At 60.9% G+C, this 23,099-nt stretch overlaps 2 protein-coding genes across 7 annotated transcripts in view; one reads left to right on the top strand and one right to left on the bottom strand.

The window, feature by feature from the left end:
• Positions 1 to 612: 612 nt before the first annotated feature.
• Positions 613 to 13,524, top strand: DEXI (Dexi homolog). 2 transcript variants are annotated; one of them, XM_070065005.1, is made up of 3 exons: positions 613 to 1,460; positions 6,375 to 6,449; positions 12,978 to 13,524. In XM_070065005.1, exon 1 carries the CDS (start codon positions 1,036 to 1,038, stop codon positions 1,321 to 1,323), a length of 288 nt encoding a protein of 95 aa, XP_069921106.1. In that variant the 5' UTR covers positions 613 to 1,035; the 3' UTR covers positions 1,324 to 1,460; positions 6,375 to 6,449; positions 12,978 to 13,524. The 2 variants fall into 2 exon arrangements, with proteins under 2 accessions (XP_069921106.1, XP_069921105.1); XM_070065004.1 differs by lacking the exon at positions 6,375 to 6,449 and having other exon boundaries at positions 614 to 1,460.
• A 911-nt stretch (positions 13,525 to 14,435) lies between these two features.
• CIITA (class II major histocompatibility complex transactivator) overlaps positions 14,436 to 23,099 on the bottom strand; it is a 46,739-nt gene continuing 38,075 nt past the window's right edge. For all 5 annotated transcript variants that reach the window (XM_070065002.1, XM_008257715.4, XM_070065003.1 and 2 more), the window contains exons 14-20: positions 21,006 to 21,086; positions 20,457 to 20,549; positions 19,500 to 19,586; positions 18,324 to 18,407; positions 18,131 to 18,214; positions 17,440 to 17,533; positions 14,436 to 17,032 (exon numbers count right to left, since the gene is read on the bottom strand). In XM_070065002.1, coding sequence (XP_069921103.1) covers positions 17,458 to 17,533; positions 18,131 to 18,214; positions 18,324 to 18,407; positions 19,500 to 19,586; positions 20,457 to 20,549; positions 21,006 to 21,086 — 505 coding nt within the window. In that variant the 3' untranslated portion in view covers positions 14,436 to 17,032; positions 17,440 to 17,457. The remainder of the gene's footprint in view (positions 17,033 to 17,439; positions 17,534 to 18,130; positions 18,215 to 18,323; positions 18,408 to 19,499; positions 19,587 to 20,456; positions 20,550 to 21,005; positions 21,087 to 23,099) is intronic.

The raw sequence follows: 23,099 nt of genomic DNA on the forward strand, positions 1-23,099 counted from the left end.
AATACATACGCACATCACACACATGCATGCATACGTACATTCGCACACGTATGCACATACACTATGCACACACATGCATGCATACATACAATCGCACATACACACATGGACATACACAATACACATGCCCACACATGCATGCATACATACATTCGCACACACACACACACACTATCCCCGGCTGAAGTTCCGAGCCGCCTGCGGTTCTGCCCGCCCAGGCGCCCCGGAGCCTCTGGGGCAGGTGCCCAGCGGGGGCCCTCCCGCAGCCGGAGTCCGGAGCGGCCCGCGCCGGGCGCACAGTGGGGCTGCGGAGAGGTCGGCGCCCGCCGCCAGTCCGGCAGGCTCCCTCGGCTCTGCAGTCCGGCGTCGACGAGCAGGGGCGAACTTCGCTCACCCTCTGCCCCTCACCCTGCTCCCTGGAGCCGCGGGGCGAACCTCAGTCGAGATCCCGGCGCAAAGCCGGACCGGAGCCGCAACTCCGGGGCGGGCGCTCCTCCGCGGGGCGGGGTGCAGCAGTGCCCGCCTCCCGGCGGCCTGGGCCAATCAGCGTAGGCTGCGGCCGACCAATGAGAGCGCGCAGGGTGCGCGGGGCCAATGAGCGCCGGGCCGCTCGGGGGGCGGTGCTCGGAGCGCCACCCTGAGGGGACGCGGCGGCCGCAGCCATGGGCGCTAGGCCTGCGGGGGCGCGCAGGGGGCGCGAGGAGCGGCCGAGCCAGGCGGGAGACGCCGCGGCCGGGACTGGCCGTCGACCCTGAGCCGCCGGGGGATCCCCGCCCGCGCTGCGAGGAGGGCCTGTGGGCGCTAGCGGGGCGCCTCGGGGGAGCCGGGCCGGTCGGCAGGGGCGCGTGGGCACATCGGGGGCCGCGGTGACCACCCCACCCCCTGCCCGGCACGGTAGGGGGTCAGGGCGCGTCCGCAGCGGCCGCCGCACCTCCGCGGCTGGGGAATCTGGGGCCCAGGGCCGCCCCCGGATGGCTGAGCTGCCCCCGCGCCGGCCGCCCGGTCGCCGCAGCGGCTGAGCTCGCCGCCCCCTGCATGCCCGGCGCCCGGATCGCAGCCCACCTGGACGCACTGGGCCCCCTGGTCCCCTACGTGCAGCCTCCGCTGCTGCCCTCTATGTTCTTCGTGGGCCTGTTTTTCGTCAACGTGCTGATCCTATACTACGCCTTCCTCATGGAGTACATCGTCCTCAACGTGGGCCTCGTCTTCCTGCCCGAGGACCTGGACCAGGCGCTCGTGGACCTCGGCGTGCTCTCCGACCCCGGCTCGGGCCTCTACGAAGCCGACTCGGAGCTCGACGTCTTCGATGGGTACTTGGAGTAGGACCTGGACTGCCATGCCCCCGGCCCGAACCCCCGGCCCGCACCAGCCGCCCGCATCAGGCCGCCGCCGCTGGTTGGAGCCGCCGCCTGGATGGGGATGGGACCTCAGGCCGAGGCCCGCCCCTGCCCCGGAGGCCTGTAAGTGCCCACCTGGGTGAACAAGGGTGGGTGGGGACGCTGGTGGGAGACGGGACACCTTCCCTACCGGCCCACCCCCAGCTTCCTCCTCTTCTCCTCCTCCTCGGGCTTGGCCCGACCCCTCTTAGACCCTTTGTTGGGCCTGGAAGCCTTCCGCCTCTGAAACGGGCAGCTGTGGAGGAGAGGGTACCCAGGGCCTAAGTGACTTAGGGAGTCCCCCCCCCCCCCCCCGGGACCTAATCCCACCACTTGTGGAAAAAGCCTTGGTACCCAGATCCACTGAAGGCAGAGCTGTCGGCTCCTCCCCCACCTGCAGCCTGTCTCGCTGGTGACCTTGGGTTTTGGGGGGTGCTCACTAGTCCTCGAGGGATAAAGACTTAGGGGTGTCAGGAGAGATAGAGAGCGAAGCACCGGGGGACCCCTTCGTACTGTGACCCTTTGAACAGCTGGGGGGGATTGTGTGCAGGGCTGTGAGAAGGAAACCTCCAGCAACGAACCCAGCACTTCCCGTTGGCCTTGGCTTTGCTGCTGTTTGGGAGTCGGGTTTCAGGTGGCCCAGCTCCCGGTTCTGCAGCTCAGATCTGCAGGGGCTGCCAGGGAACAGGCAGGCTGGGGTAGGGTGAGGGGGAGTGGTGCTGGGGCTGGCTTCGCCTGCGGTGGTTCTAAGACCTCAAGGGGTTCTTGGGTCAGCAGGAGACGGGCCCACCGGTCATTGCACTGAGCTGTGAGAACCCTGCCTCTGAGCTTCGACCTGGGAGCTTTGCATCCAGCCCGCCTTGCATGTTCCAGGGAGGAGGTGGACTCGGCCAGAGTCATCCGGCTGAGAAGAGGGGGCCCTGGGGGGAGAGCCTGGCTGTATGCAGCTGTCAGGTCCAGCGGAGGGCTGCAGGGCTGGCAGGGGACCTCGGTCGGATGGTGCTGGATGACCACTTGGGTCTAGGGCCCAAGGGGCATGGAGGGGGGATGCTGAGGTGGCGGGCAGGGCTCTTTTGGAAAATGGCCACTGACAGCACTTATCCCGGGCAGGATGCTCACTCATCCTCTGTGTTGCCTGTCTGCCCACGTGGCCACAGTCAGGTTGCCCTCGTTCCGGGGTGCCAGGGCAGACTTCCTAGACTCAGGGATGCAAACAACAGGCATCTCTCACAGCTCTTGTCAGGGCGGTCATCCCACTTACGAGGACTCCACCCTGCTGACCGAACACCTCCCTGTCACCCGGGGAAGCACGGACATTCAGTGTGTTGCAGGGGGCCGTGCAGGGCTGGGCAGGACCTGCTGGCAGTAGTGCACGGTCAGAAGGCTCCCTAAGGGTCAACAGTGGGAGTTCTCTGTAGTCAACTTCCGTTGAGCTGAGTGAGGTCTCATTAGGTGCCAGGTACCCCTCATACGGCCCCAGACTGCTGTCTGCCTCCTTCCGTCCACCCTCCAGCCTTTTATTGTGCCAGTGCTTATCTGTTCAGTCCCGGGTCTTGGGGTGGACATCACATGCGGGGCAGACTCAGCCCTGGCCCACTGGCACTTGGTGCAGACCAGCAGGGCGCAGACAAGGTCCTCAAGCAGTTAAGAGCTCGGAAGACAGGGACGAAGGACAGGAACTTCCCCCGTTGTGTTCGCTGCAGTTTCCTGGCCCTGGGAAGATGTCCAATGAGTAAGACACGAGGACAGGACGGGCTGCCTTCCCAGGGAGTCAGAGAATCTCTGTAGAGATGACACATTTGGGCTGGACCCTAAATGAGTAGAAGGAGCCAGACATGAAGATACGGAGACGAGCGACCCAGGCAGAGGGAACTGCCAGTACCGAGAACTTGGGGCTGGCCGGAAGGAGGCCGCAGTGGCTGGAGTGCAGCCCTGGGAGGAGTCCGTGAGGGCAGCAGAGGCCACACCGGGCAGGATCTGGCAGGCCAAGGAAGTGGGAAGCCAGGGCAGGTTTCAGGCAGCAGGGAACACGATCCAATTCACATCTTGCAGAGGCGACTTTGGAGGGGCGGGTAGAAGGCGGAAGGGGCAAGTGTGGACACAGGGCAGCCAACTGGGAGGCCGCCGTCCCAGCCCGTGGTGACAGAGCCTTGATCAGGCAAGGTGGATGGAGATGGGGAACGGGAGCAGCCTGAGAACACCTGGCGGAGGTAGGACCTGTGGGATCCGGTGTAAGTCTGTCCCGAGCACCGATCATGTGGCATTCCTGGTTCCAGGCCCTTTGTGTGTTCACTCATTCTTTTTGTTTTAAAAAATGTCTTTATTTATTTGGGAGGCAGAGAGAGAGAGAGACAGAGCCAGGACTCGAACCAGCGTCTATATGGGATGCTGGCTTAACCTACTGTACCACGGCGCTGGCCCCACTCATTTAGTCTTTCAACAAACATTGGCCCTGCCTGTTCTGCCAGGCCATGTGCTGGACTCGGGTGCCCCGGGCTGCATCCCCGTCCCCAAGCCAAGTGCCTGAGTCCCAGTGAACTTGGTGAAGAATGCCTTCTTCTATCTGCCACATCAACAGACACACTTCCTCCTCCAGATAAAAACATTGGCATAATGTGAACCGAAAACTGAAGCCCAAATGCTTTGACATATTTTGCAGCAAACGCTGTTTGGAGCAGAAACAGCAGCAAGTGTCTCTCAGGGAGTGACAGGACCTGGCCCTGAGAAGTGGGGAGGCCTGGGGACCCACACCCAGAGCTGTGACGGCATAGCACTCCCTCCTCCCCGTCTTCCAATCCAGCCTCCCAGGCCTTGGCCCCTTGTGCCTGCAAAGCCCAGGCCTGGGGGGAGGGGTGGGGTCACCAGCAGCTGGCAAACCCTGTGGGAAATCTCTAGGCGACCTGACCGAACTTCCTGTCCAGGCCTCTTCCCATGGGGACAGCTGTAGTCACATCTGGCTCTTCCCCCTTCGCTCTTGTGGACACACCAGCCGGTCCAGGAAAGCCTGGGCCAGCCGGGGGCCTAGGGTGGAGCTCAGGATGCGAGGGCACGCTCCCTTCGGCTCCTTCCGCCTGGCTCTCTCCTGTGTGCGCCCACTCAGATCAGCTCCTCAGCCTTTGCCAAGCGCCTCTTTGAGGATGCGGCATCAAGGTCAGGGGTGAGTACCAGGACCCTGGATGTAGATGACCTTGGTTAAAGGGCAGTTCTAGCTGGGCCCTCGGTCACACTCCTGTACACATGGGTGCTTCAGTTTCCTCTTCTGGGAGGCAGGGAGAAGGAACACTTGCCTCGTGGTGAGGACTGGATGAGATACACAAATGGCTTAGACTTTCCCGCATGGCTAAGTGACGTGAGTGTTGACCGCTGTTGTTAGCGATAGGTATAGTGGGAAGGGTGAGCACGCAGGCCCTTGGCAGAGCACAAGCGTGCACCAGCCCCCACGCTGGACTGCTGGTGCCCAGGCTGAGCAGGACTGGCTGCTTGCGTGCATGGTGGCTCCAGGTCTGCTCTCCCACCCCAGAGTCCTGGTGAGAGCTTCCCTCTGGCCTGTGGCTCCTGGGGCACCAGGTTAGGAGCTCTGAAGAGCTGGCTCTGCGGTTTTCCTTGAGTGTTAATGACTGCCCAGGAGCAGGGAGGGGGAGTGGGGAGGTGCTCCCCTGCCCAGCAGCCAGGGGCATCCCCCCGTCCCGGGTTGTGTGTGGAGGCAGCTCAGCTGGTTTGTCCCGGTCCCTGCTGAAGGCAGCTGGTGCCTGCCAGCCCTCTCTTGGCGCACAGGGGGAGGGGTGGGGGAGTGGAGCGATCCCTGGGCTGCAGATGGAGAGGCTGGGAGATGTTGCTGCAGAGTAGGTGTGGCTGGCGCAGCCTAGCCCGGATCTGGAGCTGAGGGTGACCAGACCCATCACTCCATCGTATCCGGGCTTCCCAGCTTCCACTGTCTCCTCCATCTACCTACCTCGCCCCTCCTTGCCATTCTGCAGCGTGTGCTGTCAGCAGATCTCCTGGGCTGGGCATGTCACTGCCCAGCTCAAAACCCAAACCCTCCTTGGGGACACGGGCACAGTCAGATTTGAGTCATGGGAGATCTACAGGCAGCCCATGCAGCGCAGGGCCAGGGTCACGGCAGATGCGGGGAAACAGGTGGGAGGCTGTGGCTGTCACCCACGTGAGAGTCAGGTGATGGTGGTGTAGGGAGGCAGGTACATCCCGCTTCTGGCTGACCCTCCAGCCCTGTTCCTAACCTGAGGCTCACCTAGAAGGGCCCTGGCCACAGGGTACGGACTGCTCAGCACCCCTTTGGACGGAAGACTGGACTGTGTCTGAAGCCAGCAGAGCTTGGGGGGAGGGCACGCCCTGCCCTCCAGTCTGGAACACCTCCCAGTCTGTCTGTCTTCATGACACGGACCCTTCTGAAGGGTTGGTCTGCCGTTTTGTGGAAGGTCTCTCAATCTGGGGTTGCCTGCCTGGATTCGGATGGTGCCGTGGCGAGAGCCCCCCAGCAGTGAAGGTTCCCTGTGTGTCAGGCCATGGGAAAGGTTCTGCGACATTGACTTTGACCACCTGGCTGAGGTCTCTCTGCTCGTACTTTATGGTTTCCCCTTTACAACTCACGGCTTCAGATGAAATGCACTGTTTTAGTGCTTCGTTTGTAAAAAAATCTTTTTCATATGAATTTAATCTTGTTTTTTTTTAAGAGTTCAGTTGGCATGACAGTGACTGAAGTTCTGATTCTTTAATCCGTGTATGTGTGTGTGTGTGTGTGTTTAAGATTTATTTATGTATTTGAAAGGTAGAGTGACAGAGAGTGGAAGAGACAGAGAGACAGAGAGACAGAGAGACAGAGAGAGAGAGAGATCTTCCATCTGCTGGTTTCCTCCTTGTTAGCGGCAACAGCCAGGCTGTGCCAGGCTGAATCCAGGAGCCAGGAACTCCATTCAGGTCTCCCCCGTGTGTGGCAGGGACCCAAGTAAGAAGTGGGGCCATCTCCTGCTGTGTTCCCAGGTGCCGTAGCAGGGAGAGCAGGGCAGCAACTTGAATCAGCACTCCTGTGTGGGATGCCAGCATCACAAACAGCAGGTCAGTGGCTGCACCACAACCTCAGCTCCCTTTTTTAAAAAAATGTTATTAATGTTTTGAGAGGCAGTGAGATTGATAGAGACCTGGAGAGAGATCTCATCTGCTGGTTCACTCCTCAAATGCCCACAACAGCTGAGGCTGAGTCAGGCTGAAACCAGAAGCCAGGCTCTAAACCAGGTCTCCCTTGTGGGGTGGCAGTGACTTAACTACTTGGGCCACCTCCTGCTGCCTTCTAGGGTACTAGCAGGAAACTGGAAACAGAGCTGGGGCTGGAACCCAGGCACCCTGATATGGGATGTGGGTATCCAAGCAGTGTCTAAGCCAGTAGGCCAAACGCCCACTCCTTGTCAATTTATTTTTCAAAAGAATGTTTATGGAGCCAGCATTGTGACTGGAGCACCAGTTCGAGTCCCGGCTGCTCCACTTCTGATCCAGCTCCCTGCCAATACACCTGGGAAAGCAGCAGAAGTTGACCCAAGTGCTTGGGTCCCTGCACCCACGTGGAGACCTGGATAAAGTTCCTGGCTCCTGTTTTGGCCTGGCCCAGGCCCAGCCATTGCAGCTATTTGAAGAGTGAACCAGCACAAGGTGGATCTCTTTCTTCCTCTCTTCTCTTTCCTTCCCTCTCCGTCATCCACCTTTCAAATAAATAACATAAATCTTTTAAAAAGAGTGTGTGTGTGTGTGTGTGTGTGTGTGTGTGTTACTGTGAAAAGAAAACCATCACTTGGCATAGAGAAAAATATTAAATGTCAAAGTCATGAACAAAAGCGCTGGAGCCAGCTGCAGGTGCAGGGCCGTGACCTGGTCCTCTAAGGAATCCTGAGGACTGACCGCAAACCGCAGAGTCGACCACTCGGTCCCCGTGCACCAGGCTACTTCAGAAAGTTCACGGCCAGTGCTTGTGCTGAAAAAGCCGCATCGAGTCCCATTCCTCTAGGCTGCAGAATAAACTCATCTTTATTGCAGTTTTGGCCACCCAGTGCTTGAAGGCCCCGCCTGTGGGATCCGATGTTATGTGAGCTGAAATCACAGCTCCACCCACACCTGGGGCAGGTGACACCCCTCCCCCACCCCCAGCCTCAGTCTCAGGGCCAGTCTGAGGGCGCCGGCTGGTGAGACGGGATGAGGAATGATGTGCGGTTGGTGTTTAATGCGCGGTGCCGCCCTCTTCCCTCTGATACCAGGAGGGGTGTCCGAGGGCAGCCCTTGCCAGCAGCCTGGGGGCAGTGATCACGGGTGCCCGGAGTCCTGAGTGATGCTGTCATCGCTGGGTAGCTTCGCTCCCAGCATTCCTTCCAGGCAGAGGCTTGGCTGGGTGGTTAAAAATAACTGCCCCTCCCCCACCTCCATAGCTTCCCCTGGGAAGCTGCAGGGCGGGGCTGGTCAGCTCCAGGACGTGGGCAACTGAGGCCTGGGGAGACTGCATGACTCGCCCCAGACGCCCAGCTCTGCGGTGGCAGCCTTGGCCTGCCAGTCACCGTCCTAGAGTCCAATGGGGGAGGTGCCGCGCTGCGGGCATCCCTGGGGAGCAGCAGAGGGCGTGGCCAGGATGCCCGGCCCCTCCTGAGCTCGCCATGCTTGTGCAGGGTGCCAGGCTCAAGTCTGCAGGCCAGCGCCTTGAGCTAGGACTGTTCCATTTTCATTGTATTTTTACCATTGCCTTCTGTTTGCGATAAGGGATGCTGTTTTTTATTTATTTTTTATTTATTTATGGGGCCAGCACTGTGGCATAGTGGGTAAAGCAGCCACCTGCAGTGCCAGCATCCCATATGGGTGCCAGTTTGAGTCCCAGCTGCTCCACTTCTGGTCCAGCTCTCTGCTATGGCTGGGAAGCAGTGGAAGATGGCTCAAGTGCTTGGGCCCCTGCACCCACGTGGGAGACCCAGAAGAAGCTCCTGGCTCCTGGCTTTGGATCGGCCCAGCTCCAGCCATTGTGGCCTTTTGGGAAGTGAACCAGCTGTTGGAAGATTCTCTGCCTCTGCCTCTCTATAACTCTGCCTTTCAAATAAATAAATAAATCTTTTTTTAAAAAAAATGTATTTACTTGAAAGATGGAGTTGTAGACAGAGAGGAGAGAAAGAAAGAATCTTCCATCCGCTGGTTTACTCCCCAAATGCCCGCAATGGCCGGGGCTCAGCCAGGCCGAACCCAGGAGCCAGAAGCTTCTGGGTCTCCCATGTGGGTGCAGGGGTCCAAGCACGTGGGCCATCTTCCACCCACTGCCTTCCCAGCACAGTAGCAGGGCTCTGGATCAGAAGTGGAGCAGCCGGGACTCCAACCGATGCCCATATGGGATGCCAGCACTGCAGGCCGTGGTTTAACCTGCTGCACCACAGTGCTCACCCCTGTTTTTTATTTTTACAGTGACATGACGGCTCCCTCAGAAACCCTAGAGCTGGGACAGGCATTTGGTGCAGTGTTACCACTCGGGATGCGCGCTACCGTATCAGAGTTCCTGGTTCAGGTCCCGGCTCCTGCTTCTAATCCAGCTTCCTGCATGCACACCCTAGGGGGCAGCTGATGATGACTCGAGTTCTTGGGTCCCTGCCCTGAAGTGGAGACCTGGGTTGAGTTCATGGCTGCTGGTCTTGGCCTGGCTCAGCCACGGTCATTGTTGACATTTGAGGAATGAGCCAGCAGGTGGAAGATCTGTTTCTCTCTGTCTGCTTTTCAAATAATAATAATAAGGTAGTTAAAGAAAAGTACATTGAGCAAAATACGGTGCAGTGGTTTGAAATGCCTCAGCCAAAAATGCAGAATCCAGAATGCCCTAAAATCCAAAACTTTCTGAGCACCAAAATGACCAGGAATGGAAAACCCTACACCCGGCCTCACGTGACAGGTCGCAGTCAAAACACAGGCACACTAAAACATTGTGTAGACTTCTCTTCGGGCTCCGTGCATATGGCGGCTGTGAAACGTAAATGCACTTCATGGTTGGACTTGGGCCCCATTCCCAGGATACTTCCTTACGCGTCTGCACACATTCCCAAATCCTGAACACTTCCGGCGCCCAGCGTTTCGGTAAGGGATGCCCACCCTGTGCCAAGTAGGTGACAGTCCAGGTGGCTGCTGGATGTGGCAATACTCGAGAAGGGCTTGGGCGCACGCTGCCCTCCGACAGGCCTCACGGTGGCGGATGTGTGGACCGGTGCTGGGTTCTTACTAGGAGCAGGGTGTATTCTGGGAGAGGGCCGCCACCTCCTGCAGCCGTGCGTGCCGTGGCTCAGGCAACCTGCCCGGGCAGGCCCCATCCCTGTGTTCAGAGACGGGGTGACTCGCCTGAGGTCACACGGCTAGGAAGGGCAGAGCCAGAGTTACCCGCAGACCCACGGGGAAGGTCCGTGCAGGAGGACAGGGGCTGGGGCAGCTGGGCGGCACCCTGTCCCCCTTCAGCCTGGGCAGGGCAGCGCCCGCGAGACTCCAGGGCCTTTTTCTCCTTTAAGCCAAGTCCCAGCCTCGGTGACCTCTCCACAGAGGGTCAGTGAGGTTGACCCTCACTTCTCAGAGTGGCCAAGTCCTCACGTGTCGTCTGGCCAGCCGCCCACGCCCACGTCCACGTCCAGCTCTGGGCAGTGACTTGGAGTGAAAGGTTCTGGTTTCGGGAACAAAGCACCCCCCCCGGAGGCAATGGCCGATGAATCTGGGGAGGGTGGAGAGCGCCGTGCGTGCTGCAGCCCTGGGGTGCCCGTCAGCGGGGTGCGCCCGCCCTGGGGAAAGGGGTGGACCCAAGCTGCTTTGGGATCAGACCGCAGCGCTCCAGACCCGGACTCCGCGTGGACAAGCCGCGAGGCCGTGCACGGCCTACTTCACCTGGCCGAGCTGCGTTTGAAAAGCAGACTGGTGCCACCCGGGTCCCAGGGTAGGGCCTTGGCCCCTCGCAGCCGGAGCCGGTGGACTGCATCCCCGGCCGTCTCCAGCCACAGAGGCCGCAGCCTCGCTTCACGGGGCGGTCCTCAGCACGCTGTGCGACTTTGGGGGAGGTCACCGCCCCCACCGGGCCCCTTCCCTCCTGAACGTGAAGCCAGTGGGACCGCCCAGGAGCACAGTCCCCCAGGTCTCAGGGGACACTGGCCGTGTTTGCTGCTACACCCACCTGCCGCCTGAACAGTCATTTTCTTGAAGTCGGGTCTTCTTCAAGCGAAAGCTTCACTATCGGAAGAGGAAACCCGGCACGGCTCGCTATGATAGAGGGCGACCCTGCCAGTAGACACAATGACAGGAGAGGAGCGCAAGGGATGCCAGCTGGAGCCAGTGCGGGAGTGAGGCCGGCTCCTGCGAAAGGGCAGCCTCCCCACCCCCTCCCGCCCCTCCCCCCGCCACAGCAGCTGTCCAGGACCCTGCAGTCACAGTAGTGGCCGAGGAGGAGTGAGGACAGCCCGTGTTCCCGGGGTGTGGCAAGCATCGCCGTGAGCCCCCACGAGGGGGCAGCTGCAGGTCCCTGGACCCCACTGCTCTGTAGTGCCACGCTGGCCTTTCACAGAGGCCCACACAGGTTCCCTGGAGGAGGGAGGCCAGCGGCAGATGGACCTGTGCTGGGTTTGGGGGTGGGAGAAGAACCCAGGGACGCCCTCCTGGGAGGCAGAGCGCCCCTTGCGGTGGCCGCTGCCCCTGCATTTGTGTTTGCGTCTGCTTGCAGGTTCCTCGGGAGGAGGCCGAGAACTTGCCCCTGGCGTCAGTGGGAACCGGGGAGTGTCTCAGCAGCGGAGGGAGTATTCCCAGCTGGCCTTGAAGAGACGAGCCTGGCAAAGGACACAGAAAGCTTGATCGGCCTGGCCCCCCACCCTGTACCAAGCCCCGGGGGGCTCCTGGCCCCGCCGTGCCCTCTCCCTGCCAGCCCTTCCCTCTCTGCCTGGATTGCATTCGTCCCCTCGGCTTCTTCCCATCCCCGGGGTGTGACCTTGGGCTGAGCGTGCTCACTGGGCTGACGGTGTCTGTGCACCCAGGAGGAACCAGGTCACGTCGTGTCTCCGATCTCAGGCGGCACCGGGGCCTGGAGTCGGAGCCAGGCCCTGCACTTACGCGCTGAGCTTCCTCTCTCAGAGTTACTTACCGTCTCTGATCCTTAGATCCATCTGTGAAATGGGTTCACAACTCTTGGGCTCCTAGGGAGGGTGGAACAGACCCCAAGATGAGGATTCACGTGGGGGTGTTCCCAGGGAAGGGCAGGGGACCGACATAGCAAAGCCAAGTGGTTACTGCTGCTGCTCCGGAACTCGGGGCCTGAGGCAGCAGAGCTGGGGGGGTGAGCCACCACCTTTCTGCCACTGCTGGGGCAAGACAGCCTGCACCTGCAGCCGGGGCCAGGAGGGCCGTGGCAGCAGACGGTGACCTGCAGGTGGAAGGTGGCAGCTCGGCACGGCCAGTGGGTGAGGAAGGAAGGGGCAAGGCGGCCGCAGCCCCTGCACACCCAGAGCTCAGGAAGCGGTGGTGCTCGGAGCGTGCGCTTTCCTCCTTGCTGGCCCAGTGCTGGCTCTGCCTCTCATGGTTGTGCAACTTCAGGCCAGTCACTTGGGTTCTCCGAACCTCGGTTGTTCAACCTGTGAAACGGGGAGATGCGCGGTTCTTAACAGAAGCAATTCTGCCCCCTCTGGTGGCCGCTGGAAAGTGGTTTTGGGGGGAAGCATTCTTCCTGTCAGTGACAGGATGCTGCTGGCATCTAGTGGTTGGGGCCGGAGGAGCCCCCGCACCCCAGAACGGTCCTTCCACAATGTCAGCCGTGCCCTGGGGATCGCTACGTGGAGCACAGGGAGTGGAAGAGCCCTGTTCAGTGCCCAGTGAAGATGAGGCCCAGAGCCAGCTGTCAGGAGGTGGGGCTGTAGAGACCCTGGCCTCCCGCTGGCCGCAGAGGAGGGCAGGGGAAACAAGGGGCCGTGCTGGAGGGAGGAAGCTGCGTCCGGGAGGCCGAGGCCAGTGCTGGGGCTGCCACAGCCAGCCCTTCCTCCTGTAGGCTGCAAAGCAGGCTGGGAGGAGCTGCCAAGGCCCGCCTCCTGCTCAGAGCTTGCCGCGTGGCCCCGAGCCTGGGTCAGACAGTGGAGCTGGGGGAGCCCTGAGAGGCAGCACTCCCTCCCTGTGTGAAGCTGCACTGCTCCCCACCCCCCAGGGCTCAGAAATCAGGCAAATTCACCGAAATGAGGGTTTTTCTTGGGGTGGGGGGAGGCTGTAGCCCAGCAGTTACGCCTCCCGTGTCCCAGGTCAGGGCGCCTGGGTTTGACGTGGCTCTGGCTCCTGTAATGCAGGTCCTGGGAGACAGCAGCGATGGCTCCAGAATGGAGTTCCTGCCACTCTGGGAGACCTGAATCGGGCTCCTTGCTATTGCAGACATTTGGGGGCATCTCTCTCTCTTTCTGCCTCAAAAACAGAACCAAAGTGTACAACAGAAATTACGGAACTGAGTGTGGGCTGCAGTGGCCCCCCAGGTGTGAGGGAGGCTGGCAGACTTCCCTGGCCGCCCCAAGCCCCCGAGGCCTGGCGGTCTGCGGTGCTGCCTCCACACTGCTCATGTCCCTTTTGCCTTCTTCCTAGGCCTGGCCCCCTTGAAAGCTTTGTGCCAACAGAGAGGTTCCCGTCCAGACCCAGGAGGGCGGAAGGAGAGACTGGGCCTGGGTGCCGAGGCCGGAAAGACACCTGCCTGCAGAGCCGGGCGAGGGCCACGGGTGTCGGAAGACTCTGTGCTCCCGCAGCACCGCCCAGACGGCCCGGCCTCGGCTCCTGACTCTCCACAACCGCGATGGATGTTTGCAGGAACCCAGCCAGCGTCTGCCTCCCCGCACTTGATGTCCACTGCACCTGCTTGCACTTAACCTTCGGAGAAGACCCTTCAAGTGGAGGACACACTCAGGAGCCACGCCCAGCTCTGCCTGAGAAGCCCGGCTGGCCTCACTCAGCCTGAGGCTGGCCTCCTATGCAGCCGCTTTCACGCCGAGACCCCGAGGGAAAAGCTGAGGAACGGCGTGGCAGCCGGGAGGAGGCCCTGACTTACCCATTTCCAGTTGCTTGTCCCTTATCGAGTTGGCAGAACCGAGACGTGTGCCATGTCGCTCCTCTGGCCAGAAATATATTTTTGAAAATACGAGTGGTGTGGATACTTGATTTAGACAAACCTGTAAAAGCAATACTTAGGAGGCTGACTTCTTTCAATTAAAAAAGTATGCAACTCCAACTCCCGGGGACCCTTTTTTTTTCCTTTGGGCTCAGGACTTCGGAAAGGGGTCCTTATATAGAATCTCACTGACAAAGGGCAGAAGGGGCAGGGCCTCCCAGGGGAGATCCAGCGTCTACCCCAGCTGGCCCCTCCCAGCCTGCAGCAGCCTGACACACCTGGGGCAGCCCTTCAGTAGCACAGGAAAAGCCCGAGGGCCAAGCTGGAAGGAGCCCGAATCCCAGGGGAGTGGAAGCGGACTTCCCTGTGCCCAGAACACCATAAGCCGCCCTTCAGATGAGGGGGTGAATGACTAAATGGATGAGTGAAATTGGGCCAACTTGGCAGGTGCGTGGGAAACAGTGATACCTCTGCCCAGCTTGCAGAGAACTTGGTGGCTCTCGAAGCCCTCTGACGTACACAGCAGGCTAAGCAGGGTGATGCTCACATTGGCAGAGAGGCCTGGGGAAGGGGAGGCTTTGGAAGGTGTGTAGGTTAACGCCCGCAGAAGGTGGCGCTGTGCCACCACCGTGCCGTGGCTCCCTGGACCCACAACCGTGCCCATGGAAGTCTTCCAGTCACCTATGGCGCTGACATCCTGACTCCTCCCTTTAGAGGGGTGTGGCCTAGAAGTGTGACATCTAGGACGCGTGGACAGTAACTTCCCCAGCTCTTCGGTGTGTTAACCACAAGGTGTCCCTCTGGGCCTGCGTGACTCCACACCAGGACCCACAGCGGTGCACGCAGAGCCCCGACTAGTTTGTACTGCCCATGGACCCTGTGTCCAGGCGCCTTTGGGCAGTGCACAGACTGCCCATCCACCCAACAGGTCTGTCCAGAGGTTTTTTTTTTTTTTTTTTTTTTTAATATTTCTTTATTTGAAAGGCAAAGTTACAGAAAACAGAAGCAGAGACAGAAAGGTCTTCCATCCACTGGTTCACTCCCCAGATGGCCACAATGGCTGGAGCTGGGCCGATCCGAAGCCAGGAGCCAGGAGCTTCTTCTGTGTCTCCCACGTGGATGCAGGGGCCCAAGCAGTTGGGCCATCTTCCACTGCTTTCTCAGGCCATAGCAGAGAGCTGGATCAGAAGAGGAGCAGCTGGGTCTCAAATCGGCACCCATATGGGATGCCAGCACTGCAGGTGGCAGCTTTACCCCCTATGCCACTGTGCCAGCTCCAGGGAGAGAATTTTTAAAACTTGTTAAAATGGAAGCCTCGGCAGGGAACTTGTACCTAGTACCTGCCTGTAGGACGAATAAGGCAAAGTTACAGTGGGAATTGCTTGTTTATTCCACATTTGCTGAACACCTACAAGCCCCACACGTTGCTGGGTAGAGAGCATGGCAGGGAACAGGCAGACAGGGCCCTGCCCTCCTGGCGCTCCCACCCTAGGACAAGAGCAGGTAACACACACACACACGTGTGAGGAAGACGCAATGGGGGGGGGGGGCAGAGAGGGACTGGCAGCCTTCCTGAGGAGCTGTCCTCCAAACAGTGCTGAAAAATGAGCCGTCGGTCAGGTGGGGCTTAGCACAGCGCCTGGCACAGCATAACCACAATCATGAACACTTGCTGCGTGTTTACTCCGACCCAGGCACTACCAACTCATTACATATCGGGTGGCTCTCAGTGATAAATATGATCATAAACAGCCTCTGAGCTCATCTTGTCAGATCCAGACAGACCAAGAGCAAGGTCCAGTAGAGCCCACGTGGCCGACAGGTGCAGCAGATGCCAGAGCCAGGCCATGGCTCCATGCTCACCCCTGTGGCCACACCAGGGAGCACCCCCTGGACTCTGCAGTGTGTGAACCCAGGAATGCCGGGAGGAGTGACAGCTGAGCCACCTACAACCCAAACCTGGGCCCCAGACCCAGACGGCCTTCGCAGCTGGGGCACGACAGACAGCACCTGCCCCCCTACAAGGAACATCAACCAGGCAGCCTAAGCTGAACCCTTCAAGGTTCTTCTGACCCCCAATTCCCACTTGCTTGGAAGAGAAGCAGAATTGGGGAACCTGGCTCAGTCTGTGGGCATCAGGGCCTGCATGCTGGTGCTGAACGGACAGCTCCCCAGCCACTGGGAGCCAGCAAGGTCGGCTCAGCGGGGCTTCTGACCCAGCACACCAAGCAGGAATGATCAACAAAAGCCATCTGACAGCTGCTGGGTGGGAAGTGCAGCTGCCAAGTCCCTTCTGGGCTCGCTGCGATGGAGGCAGGATTCCAACTTGGCTGGGAGACGGCTCCCAGGACAGCACAACAGAGGCAGGGGAGTACAGCACTGGGCTCCACCCTGGTCCTCAAGTGACAACTTTCGCAGCGAGTCTGAGGAAGCCACAAAGAAAATCCCTTCGGCAGAAAGGATCCAGACCGAGGGGCACTCTGCCGTGTGCGTGTGGTCAGCAGGCCAGGCTGGCCCCTGGGCTGCGCGGCTTCTAATGGACAGGACACAGCTCTGCTCTTCTGGTCCCTCCTCCCCCTTCTCTCTGGGCCATCACCCTTCAACCCAGGCACCATGTTGCAGGGAAGCCCAAAATAGCCCACGTGGAAGGGCTCCCCAGCCAACTGCTTCTAAGGGAAACAGGCCGCAGGCAGGAGCCAGCATCCCATGCGGACGTCCGGGTGGATGAGCCTGCGGAGGATCCCAGGCCGGCCTTCGACGCTGAGTGGGCCAGAGGCGGGCTGACCCTGCTGAGCCCAAGCAACCGTACGCGGCTGAGTCGATGTGTGTGTGTTGTTCCAAGCCACTGTTTTGGGTGGCTCGTTAGGCATTCAGTAACCAGAAGAATGGCTACCCCCACATGGCAACCATGGTATAAACGCAAACCCTGGATCTGCCTGTGAGATGGAGTCAGACATTTATAGTGTAGTGGAAAAGCACACCGGAAACGAAGGCCAGAGGCAGCTGCGGCTCCAGTCTGTCTCCCCTCTCAATTAGTGTACCGTTCGCTGGTTCCCGGCTAACGTCCAGCGCGAATGGCCAGGCCCAGCTGTGGCCTTGGCCAACAGAGTCAGTGCAAACAGTGAGTGCCACGGACAGAAACCGGCTGCTGCGGAGCCCCAGCCCGTCGGCTGCCCATCAGTATCTGCAGAGTGCCGGGCAGGCGGGCGTCTGGTCCGAGAGCCGTGCAGAGCTGTGCCTTCTCACCAGGCTGCCACGGGCCTGGGCAGGCAGAGGGGGCCGCCCCGGCCTGGCTGTGGCCGTCCGGAGCACCACACAGCAGGCGCCCGCCCATCTTTCAGGCTTGCTGCAGCTGAGCGGCACTGGTGTCCACCTGGACCCTCAGGGAGCCTGGAGCCGGGCCTGGATCTGCCAGGAGAGCAGACGAGGGTCCCCTTCACAGCTGGCGAGGGGCGGCACGCCAAGGCTCACGGGAGACGGCCCTGGGAAGAGCTGTGTCTGCAGGTACCCAGTTCAAGGTCCGGCGTGGTCAGTGTCCCTGGAGAACATGCGGGAAGGGAGGGGTCAGGAAAGGAGGTTGGCCCCGGCGCGTGGAGGAGGTGACGTCAGCATAGGGCTTAGGGGTGGTGCACAGCAGGGACAGGGCGGGGAGTGTGGGGCGAGCACAGGGGTGTGGCCTGTCATCCTCCTAGTGAGAGACAGAGGAGGCTGTAGTGTGGGGGCAGCAGCGAGCCAGCTCGGGGTGCCACGGGAAGGTCTTCCCCACACCGCGGCTGTGCAGGTTGACGGCTGGACCCTGCCTTCCCTTCCCTGGCCTCTGAGCCAGGACACCTCCACTGAGCCCAGCGTAAGCCCAGGAGTCCTGGGGGCCAGGAGAAGACCCCGGCGTCACAGGCACACTGACCCCAGGGGCCCCGTGGTCCCCGCTCCAGCCCACCCAGCTACCTTGCAGGGCGCAGCAGATCATCGCAGGCTGATCCGGGAGTCCAGCTGCTGCAGGTGCTCCTGGACACCGAATGGGATGGTGGGCGTCCACATCCTGCAGGGCAGGGGGCTCAGTGGGCAAGGGAAGGGCGAAGGGGGCCCAAGCCCCCCTGCTCGGCCAGCTGCAGCCCTGCAGGCCTCCCCCCTGCCAGTGGGAGTGCGGGGAGAGTAGACGCCTAGGAGCCCCACTCTGGTTTTGCTGCAGACTTCCTGTGTGACCCCAAAAAGGCGGATCAACTGCTCTGTGCCTGACTCTCCTCATCTGTAGAGCGGGTCTCGTAAGACCACGCTGTCTGTCTTTGGGGATACGAGTGATTAATTAAAGAGAAGAAAGTAGCAGTATCAGACATCAGACGTCACCTTAACTTAACACTAAATGATCTCCAACTACACAATTACCAAATTTACAGGTAAAATCCGGTGACTGCTGCGTGCCAAGTACTGATCTAAGGGCTCTGCACATCCTGACTTATTTGAACCTCGCCAAGCCTCTTGGGGTAGATGCTATCATCACCCCCATTTTACAGATGAGGACACTGAGGCCAGAGGGGAGGGGAAGGATTTGGGCTCTGGGGTCACACTGAACCCCACTCTCGGACAGCTTGCAGCTCTGCCCCCCCACCTCCCCTGCCCCCCGGCTGCCAAGACTTACGCCAGCGTCTCCACATGAGGGCACTTCCTCAGGCTGGCGGCGAGCTGCTGGGCCCCGGCGGCTGTGAACTTGTTGTACTGGACACTGGGGAGAGCAACCCATCCTGAGGCCTGGCCCTTGGGACCACCCGGCTCCAGAGCAAGGCCACCCCCGCCCCCAGCCTGCTCCCTCCCGCCGGGCCCCGCACACTCACTCCAGCACCCGCAGGGCCGCCATGCGTGGAAGTACGTGCGCCAGGCTCTCGGCTCCCGCGTCGCAGATGCAGTTATTGTACAAGCTGCCAGGAACAGAGGTTGGAGAGTGCTGGGGCTTGGGACCTGGCGGCATCCGCACCCACCTAGGGTTGCCGCCCCATCCTCAGAGGGGCACACTGAGGCCCAGGGAGCTGGGGCTGCTCCTCTGTGGTCCCATAGGGAGTCCAGCGAAGCAGCGGGACTTAGAGGAAGCAGCTTCCTGGCAGACAGCGTGCAGACTCTCAGGGAACGACCTTCCGAGTTCGAATCCCAGCTGTGCCTCTTCTGACTCTCAAAACACCCAACCCCTTTCCCACCTGCTGTCCCAGGGGAAAGGTCATTCCTCAGAGGTGCCCTGCCCCTGCTGGTGACCTGGACACTCCCTGCTGTGCTCTCCCGGGCCTTGGGAGCTGCCTTCCCAGTGTGCGTCATTATTTTAACACGTTTAACGTAGGTGTGCTCACCTGCTTACAATACAAGAAACTTTAGAGCAAGAACTGCGTGTCCCACGCAGATGTGTCCCTAGTTGCCAGCAGGGGTCCTGGCTGGCCGTGGGGGAGGGCAGCAATCGTGCAGACCTGCACAGCTGCGCGTGGCGGTCCTGGCTGGACCACCGTGAACGGATGCCACCGTGGGGATGCACCAGATGCATCCTGGGAATCTGCCTCTGGCTGTCCCTGGCAAGTGAGCAGGCCTGAGAAGTTCCTCCCAGGCCGGAACTCCGTTCCCCCTTAGTCTCCGGGGCCAGCCCAAGGGCTGGCGGGAAGAACGCTACAGCAAGATGCCATGCCCTGGCCTACCAGAAGGTGGCAGTGTCATCACTGGCTGGTGTGAGTAACAGGCCAGCCTTTGGGAAGCCACCAGCCGTGGACTCCAGGGAGAGCCTGCTCCTGCCTTCCCCTGGGAACCGGAACTGCTGTTTCCACACCCTGGGGAACACTGGGCCATGTGCTTTACATCGGCCACTGGGATGCTTCCCATTTTCTGGCCATGGAAAGAGAGGCTGGAATGGAACCCCTCCCCGGGTTCTGCCAACCCTCTTGTTCACTGGATCCCCAGATGACGGCCCCCTGGGGTTGTCAGTCACAGGGCTCCCTGCCCCGCCCCCCACGCCCGCCCGAGGGCGCCCTGCTCACCTCAGCCTGAGGAGGGAGCCGGCGAGCGCGGGCAGGGCCTCGGCGAGCGTGCAGGCGCCCAGGTCGGTGATGCTGTTCTGAGACAGGCTGCGGGGACACGGCGGCACGGTGGGCTCGGGGTCAATGCTGCTCAGCCCCTGCCCTGCCAGCATCACCCATCCGTTCACCCCAGACTCGGGCTCGGCAGGCTGCGCAGCCCAGAGCGGCCAACGCGGGCCCGCTGCGCTCTGCCCGGCTGCTGCGGGGTGAAGGGGGGGGGGGGCGAAAGCACGCTCACACGCCCCACAGTCGCCATGTCAGTCCCATGTCACGGCCCCTCTTTCTCTCTCACACTTGGCAGCCCTGCAGTTCACCGGCTGCCCTTCCGGGTGCAGGCTCCCTGTTTCAGCCACACCCTGTGCTCTGGAGCAGTGCTGGGCACGCGGTAGGTGCTCCACGGATACTTAAGTTGGGGGTGAACACAAGAAGAGAGAGGAAAGAGAGGGGAGGAAGAGGGAGGGCAGCTTCCAGGCCCCCGGCACGGCACAAGGCACTGCAGAACTGTCAGGGCGCTACAGTCAAGGGACCGGCACGCGCACTCCCCGCCTGGCCTATGAGGGCGAGGGGCAGGGTCAACAGGAACAGGTGGCTCCTCCTACTCTGTCCCCGGCTGCACCCAGGGTAGCTCAGCCACTGTGCCCTAGCTGTTTGCAGGGCTGTGCACTTTGTACGTCTGTTCCTTGCGTCCCCTCACCAGGACAGCGGATCCCTGAGGTCAGGGCATTTGTTGTGTTTAAAGCTGAGGCCCCAGGGCCGACCCTGGTGCCTGCACATGACAGGCGCCTCTTAGGAGCTGCTGACTGAATTCTGAAACGACAGGATGAATGGGTGAAGGCGAGCGCATGGCTGAGTGCAGCTGAAGGGCTGGTGGCGGAATGGGGCCATAGCAGACACAGAGCCGGCGGCCCGGGCACTTACTTGAGCGTCTCCAGGGCCTTCAGCTGAGGGAGGGTGGCCGACAGCTGTGCGACGCCCTCGTCCCCGATCTTGTTCTCGCTCAGGGAGTCCAGGCTGTGGGGAAATCAGACGGGGCCACTGACCCTCCTCAGCCCAGCATCCTGGCACCCGGCGCCAGCCATCGCCCAGGCACGGGGCCCACTGCCGAGCTGCTGAGAGCAGGCGGTCGCCGCCCAGAGGCGCCCATCCACTCCAATTCCTGAAGGACCAGGACCCCTGTTCTGCACCCCAGGAGCCCCAGGAGCCCCGGGGAAGGGGGCCCCGTCCTGCACCTCTCGGAAGCCCCGCTGCAAGGCGGGACCGTGGCCCTGGACTCCTGCCTCCCTGACAGGGCTGCTGAGTCCGAAGGCCACCCAGAGGTCCGGAACTCGTTTTCCTGCCGGGGCCTCCCATCTGCAGCGAGTCGGCCGAGGAAGGAGCTGAGGGTGGGGGACAGAAAGGGACAAGCGGGGTCTTCTCTCTGCACTGCCTTGGGGGCGGCTGCGGGAGAGGGCCCGGGTCCGCACTCACTCCAGGTGCTGCAGCGAACAGAAGGCCGTGAGGATCCTCACCAGTTTGGGAAAGGCCTGGGGGCCCAAGGTGGGGCCCAAGCTAGGAGGCAAAGAGCACAGGTTAGGCCCGAGATAGCCACGGAAGGGCACGCCCACTCAGTCCCAGGCTCCTCCCCTTCTCTGCCCCCGCCCCAGCCGAGGCCTCATCCGTCCACACCAAATCCCTCTGCTGGGGGCAGCTATTACAAGTCCCTGCCCTCCCCTCCAAATGGCCAGGGAGACTTCATCAGGGGCTCCCCAGCTTTCACCTCCGAGCAGAGCGCTGGTTCTTGCTTCCACACACACCCCTCCCCCACGCTAGTCTGCAGAAGGGTCCCTGAGTACCAGCCCAGGACCACCCAGGTGGTCTTGAACACTTACTATATGCCAGGAACATGCAGGGTCCTGCATCTGGCTTAAGCCATCCGCATTTTACAGATGGGGAAACTGAGGCAGAGAACTTAAGTAACTCACGTAAGGTCACATGGCCTGGACCGACCTTTGGACTTTCAGGAAAACTAAGAACAATGACGGGCTGCACCTTAAACTATGGTGGCGCACGTTCAGTGTAAGGAGAGGTTTTATCCTTGAAATCACCGCCTTTGCTAATTTTTTATATTCCAACAACCACTGAGGAAGCTGTAGTGCCAGCGGTGGCTCCATGGTCGGTCTGGATGAGCATCCTCCATAAAGGCTGGAAGGCTAACTGTCCACAGCCAGCCCGTTCATTCTGAACGCCCTTGGTCTCTGAGCCCAGTGAGTGGCCGAGGACGGGCGGGCGCTGACCCAGGACCCGCGCTCCGGGCCTGAGCAGGTCCCTGCACCTCAGCGCCCCAGGTGCCCCAGGTGCCCCAGGTGTGGCTGTTAGAAGGCTGCTTGCCTCCTACGTCTGCCAGCCCAGGGGAGAAAGCTGTGCGCAAAGCAGACTTTTAAAAACCCCTGCCATTCACGGAGCTGACACGGCCGATAAGCAAGGAAACCAGCCTGTGGTCCGCTGTGGCTGCAGCGCAGGACCGAAGGGGAGGGGTGGGATTTTATGTTTAAATACAGGGGTCAGGAAAAAGCTTTGCTGGGGTCAGGCGCTGTGGCACAGCAGGTCCAGCCAATGCCTGCCACCCCAGTATCCTGTATGGGCACCAGTTCGAGTCCTGGCTGCTCCACTTCCAGTCCAGCTCCCTGCTAATGCGCCTGGGAAAGAAGCAGAAGACGGCTCAGGTGCTTGGGCCCCCGCACCCACATGGGAGACCCGGATGGAGTTGCAGACTCCTGGCTTTGGTTTGGCCCAGCGCCTACTGTTGCAGCTCTGTGGCGAATGAACCAATGGATGTAATCTCTCTCTTTCTCTCTTTCTGCCTTTCAAGAAATAGATACATCTTAAAAAAATTAAACAGGCTGCCACGTGGGACAGACGCCTGCACCTCACAGCGGAGTGCTGGGAGGCGTCCCCCTCGGCTCCACTCCAGCTTCTTGCCCTGGGAGGCGGCAGGTGGGGCTCAGGGCCTTGGGTCCCACCAGCCACGTGGGAGACCCAGATTGAGCTCGCGGCCCCCGGTTTGCGCTCAGTCCAGCCTAGGCTGTCGTGAGCATTCGGGGAGTGAGCCAGCGGATGGAAGAGTCTGGCTCTGCCTTTCAATAAATGAAAAGGCCTCACTGACTGAACTCCAGAAGGTAAGGGGGCAGCTGCTCGGGGAAGAGCCCGGGCAGCCCCCACACAGCACAGCCAGGACAAAGGCCCGCAGGTCAGAAACCAGCAAGGAGGCCCACGTGGCTGCAGTGCGGTGAGCAGGAGAGGCAGGCCCTGGGGCTGAGGGCGGGGGAAGGGCTCTGAGTGGCACGGCAGCCTCAGGGCCGGCCGGGCCGGGCCGGGCCCCGCCACAATGTTCCCGGCAGCACAACGGCCAAAACAGGTGCCGAGAGCTCTTTCCTTCCGCCCTTCCTCGGAACCTTCTTGAGGCTTCCGGCTAACAGGTGGCTGCCCTCCCCCTCCCCGGCCCCCAGCGCTCGCCTCTTCTGCCCCACAGCCTCAGTTCCCCCAGAGCGTAGTTCCGACCCCAACTTAGGGGCTTTTGAAGCT

The sequence above is a fragment of the Oryctolagus cuniculus genome, chromosome 19 (assembly GCF_964237555.1).
Source record: "Oryctolagus cuniculus chromosome 19, mOryCun1.1, whole genome shotgun sequence".
Taxonomy (NCBI): domain Eukaryota; kingdom Metazoa; phylum Chordata; class Mammalia; order Lagomorpha; family Leporidae; genus Oryctolagus; species Oryctolagus cuniculus.

What these genes read in the sequence shown, in the direction of transcription:
- DEXI (XM_070065005.1), top strand. Translation starts at nt 1,036, where the DNA reads ATGCCCGGCGCCCGGATCGCAGCCCACCTGGACGCACTGGGCCCCCTG.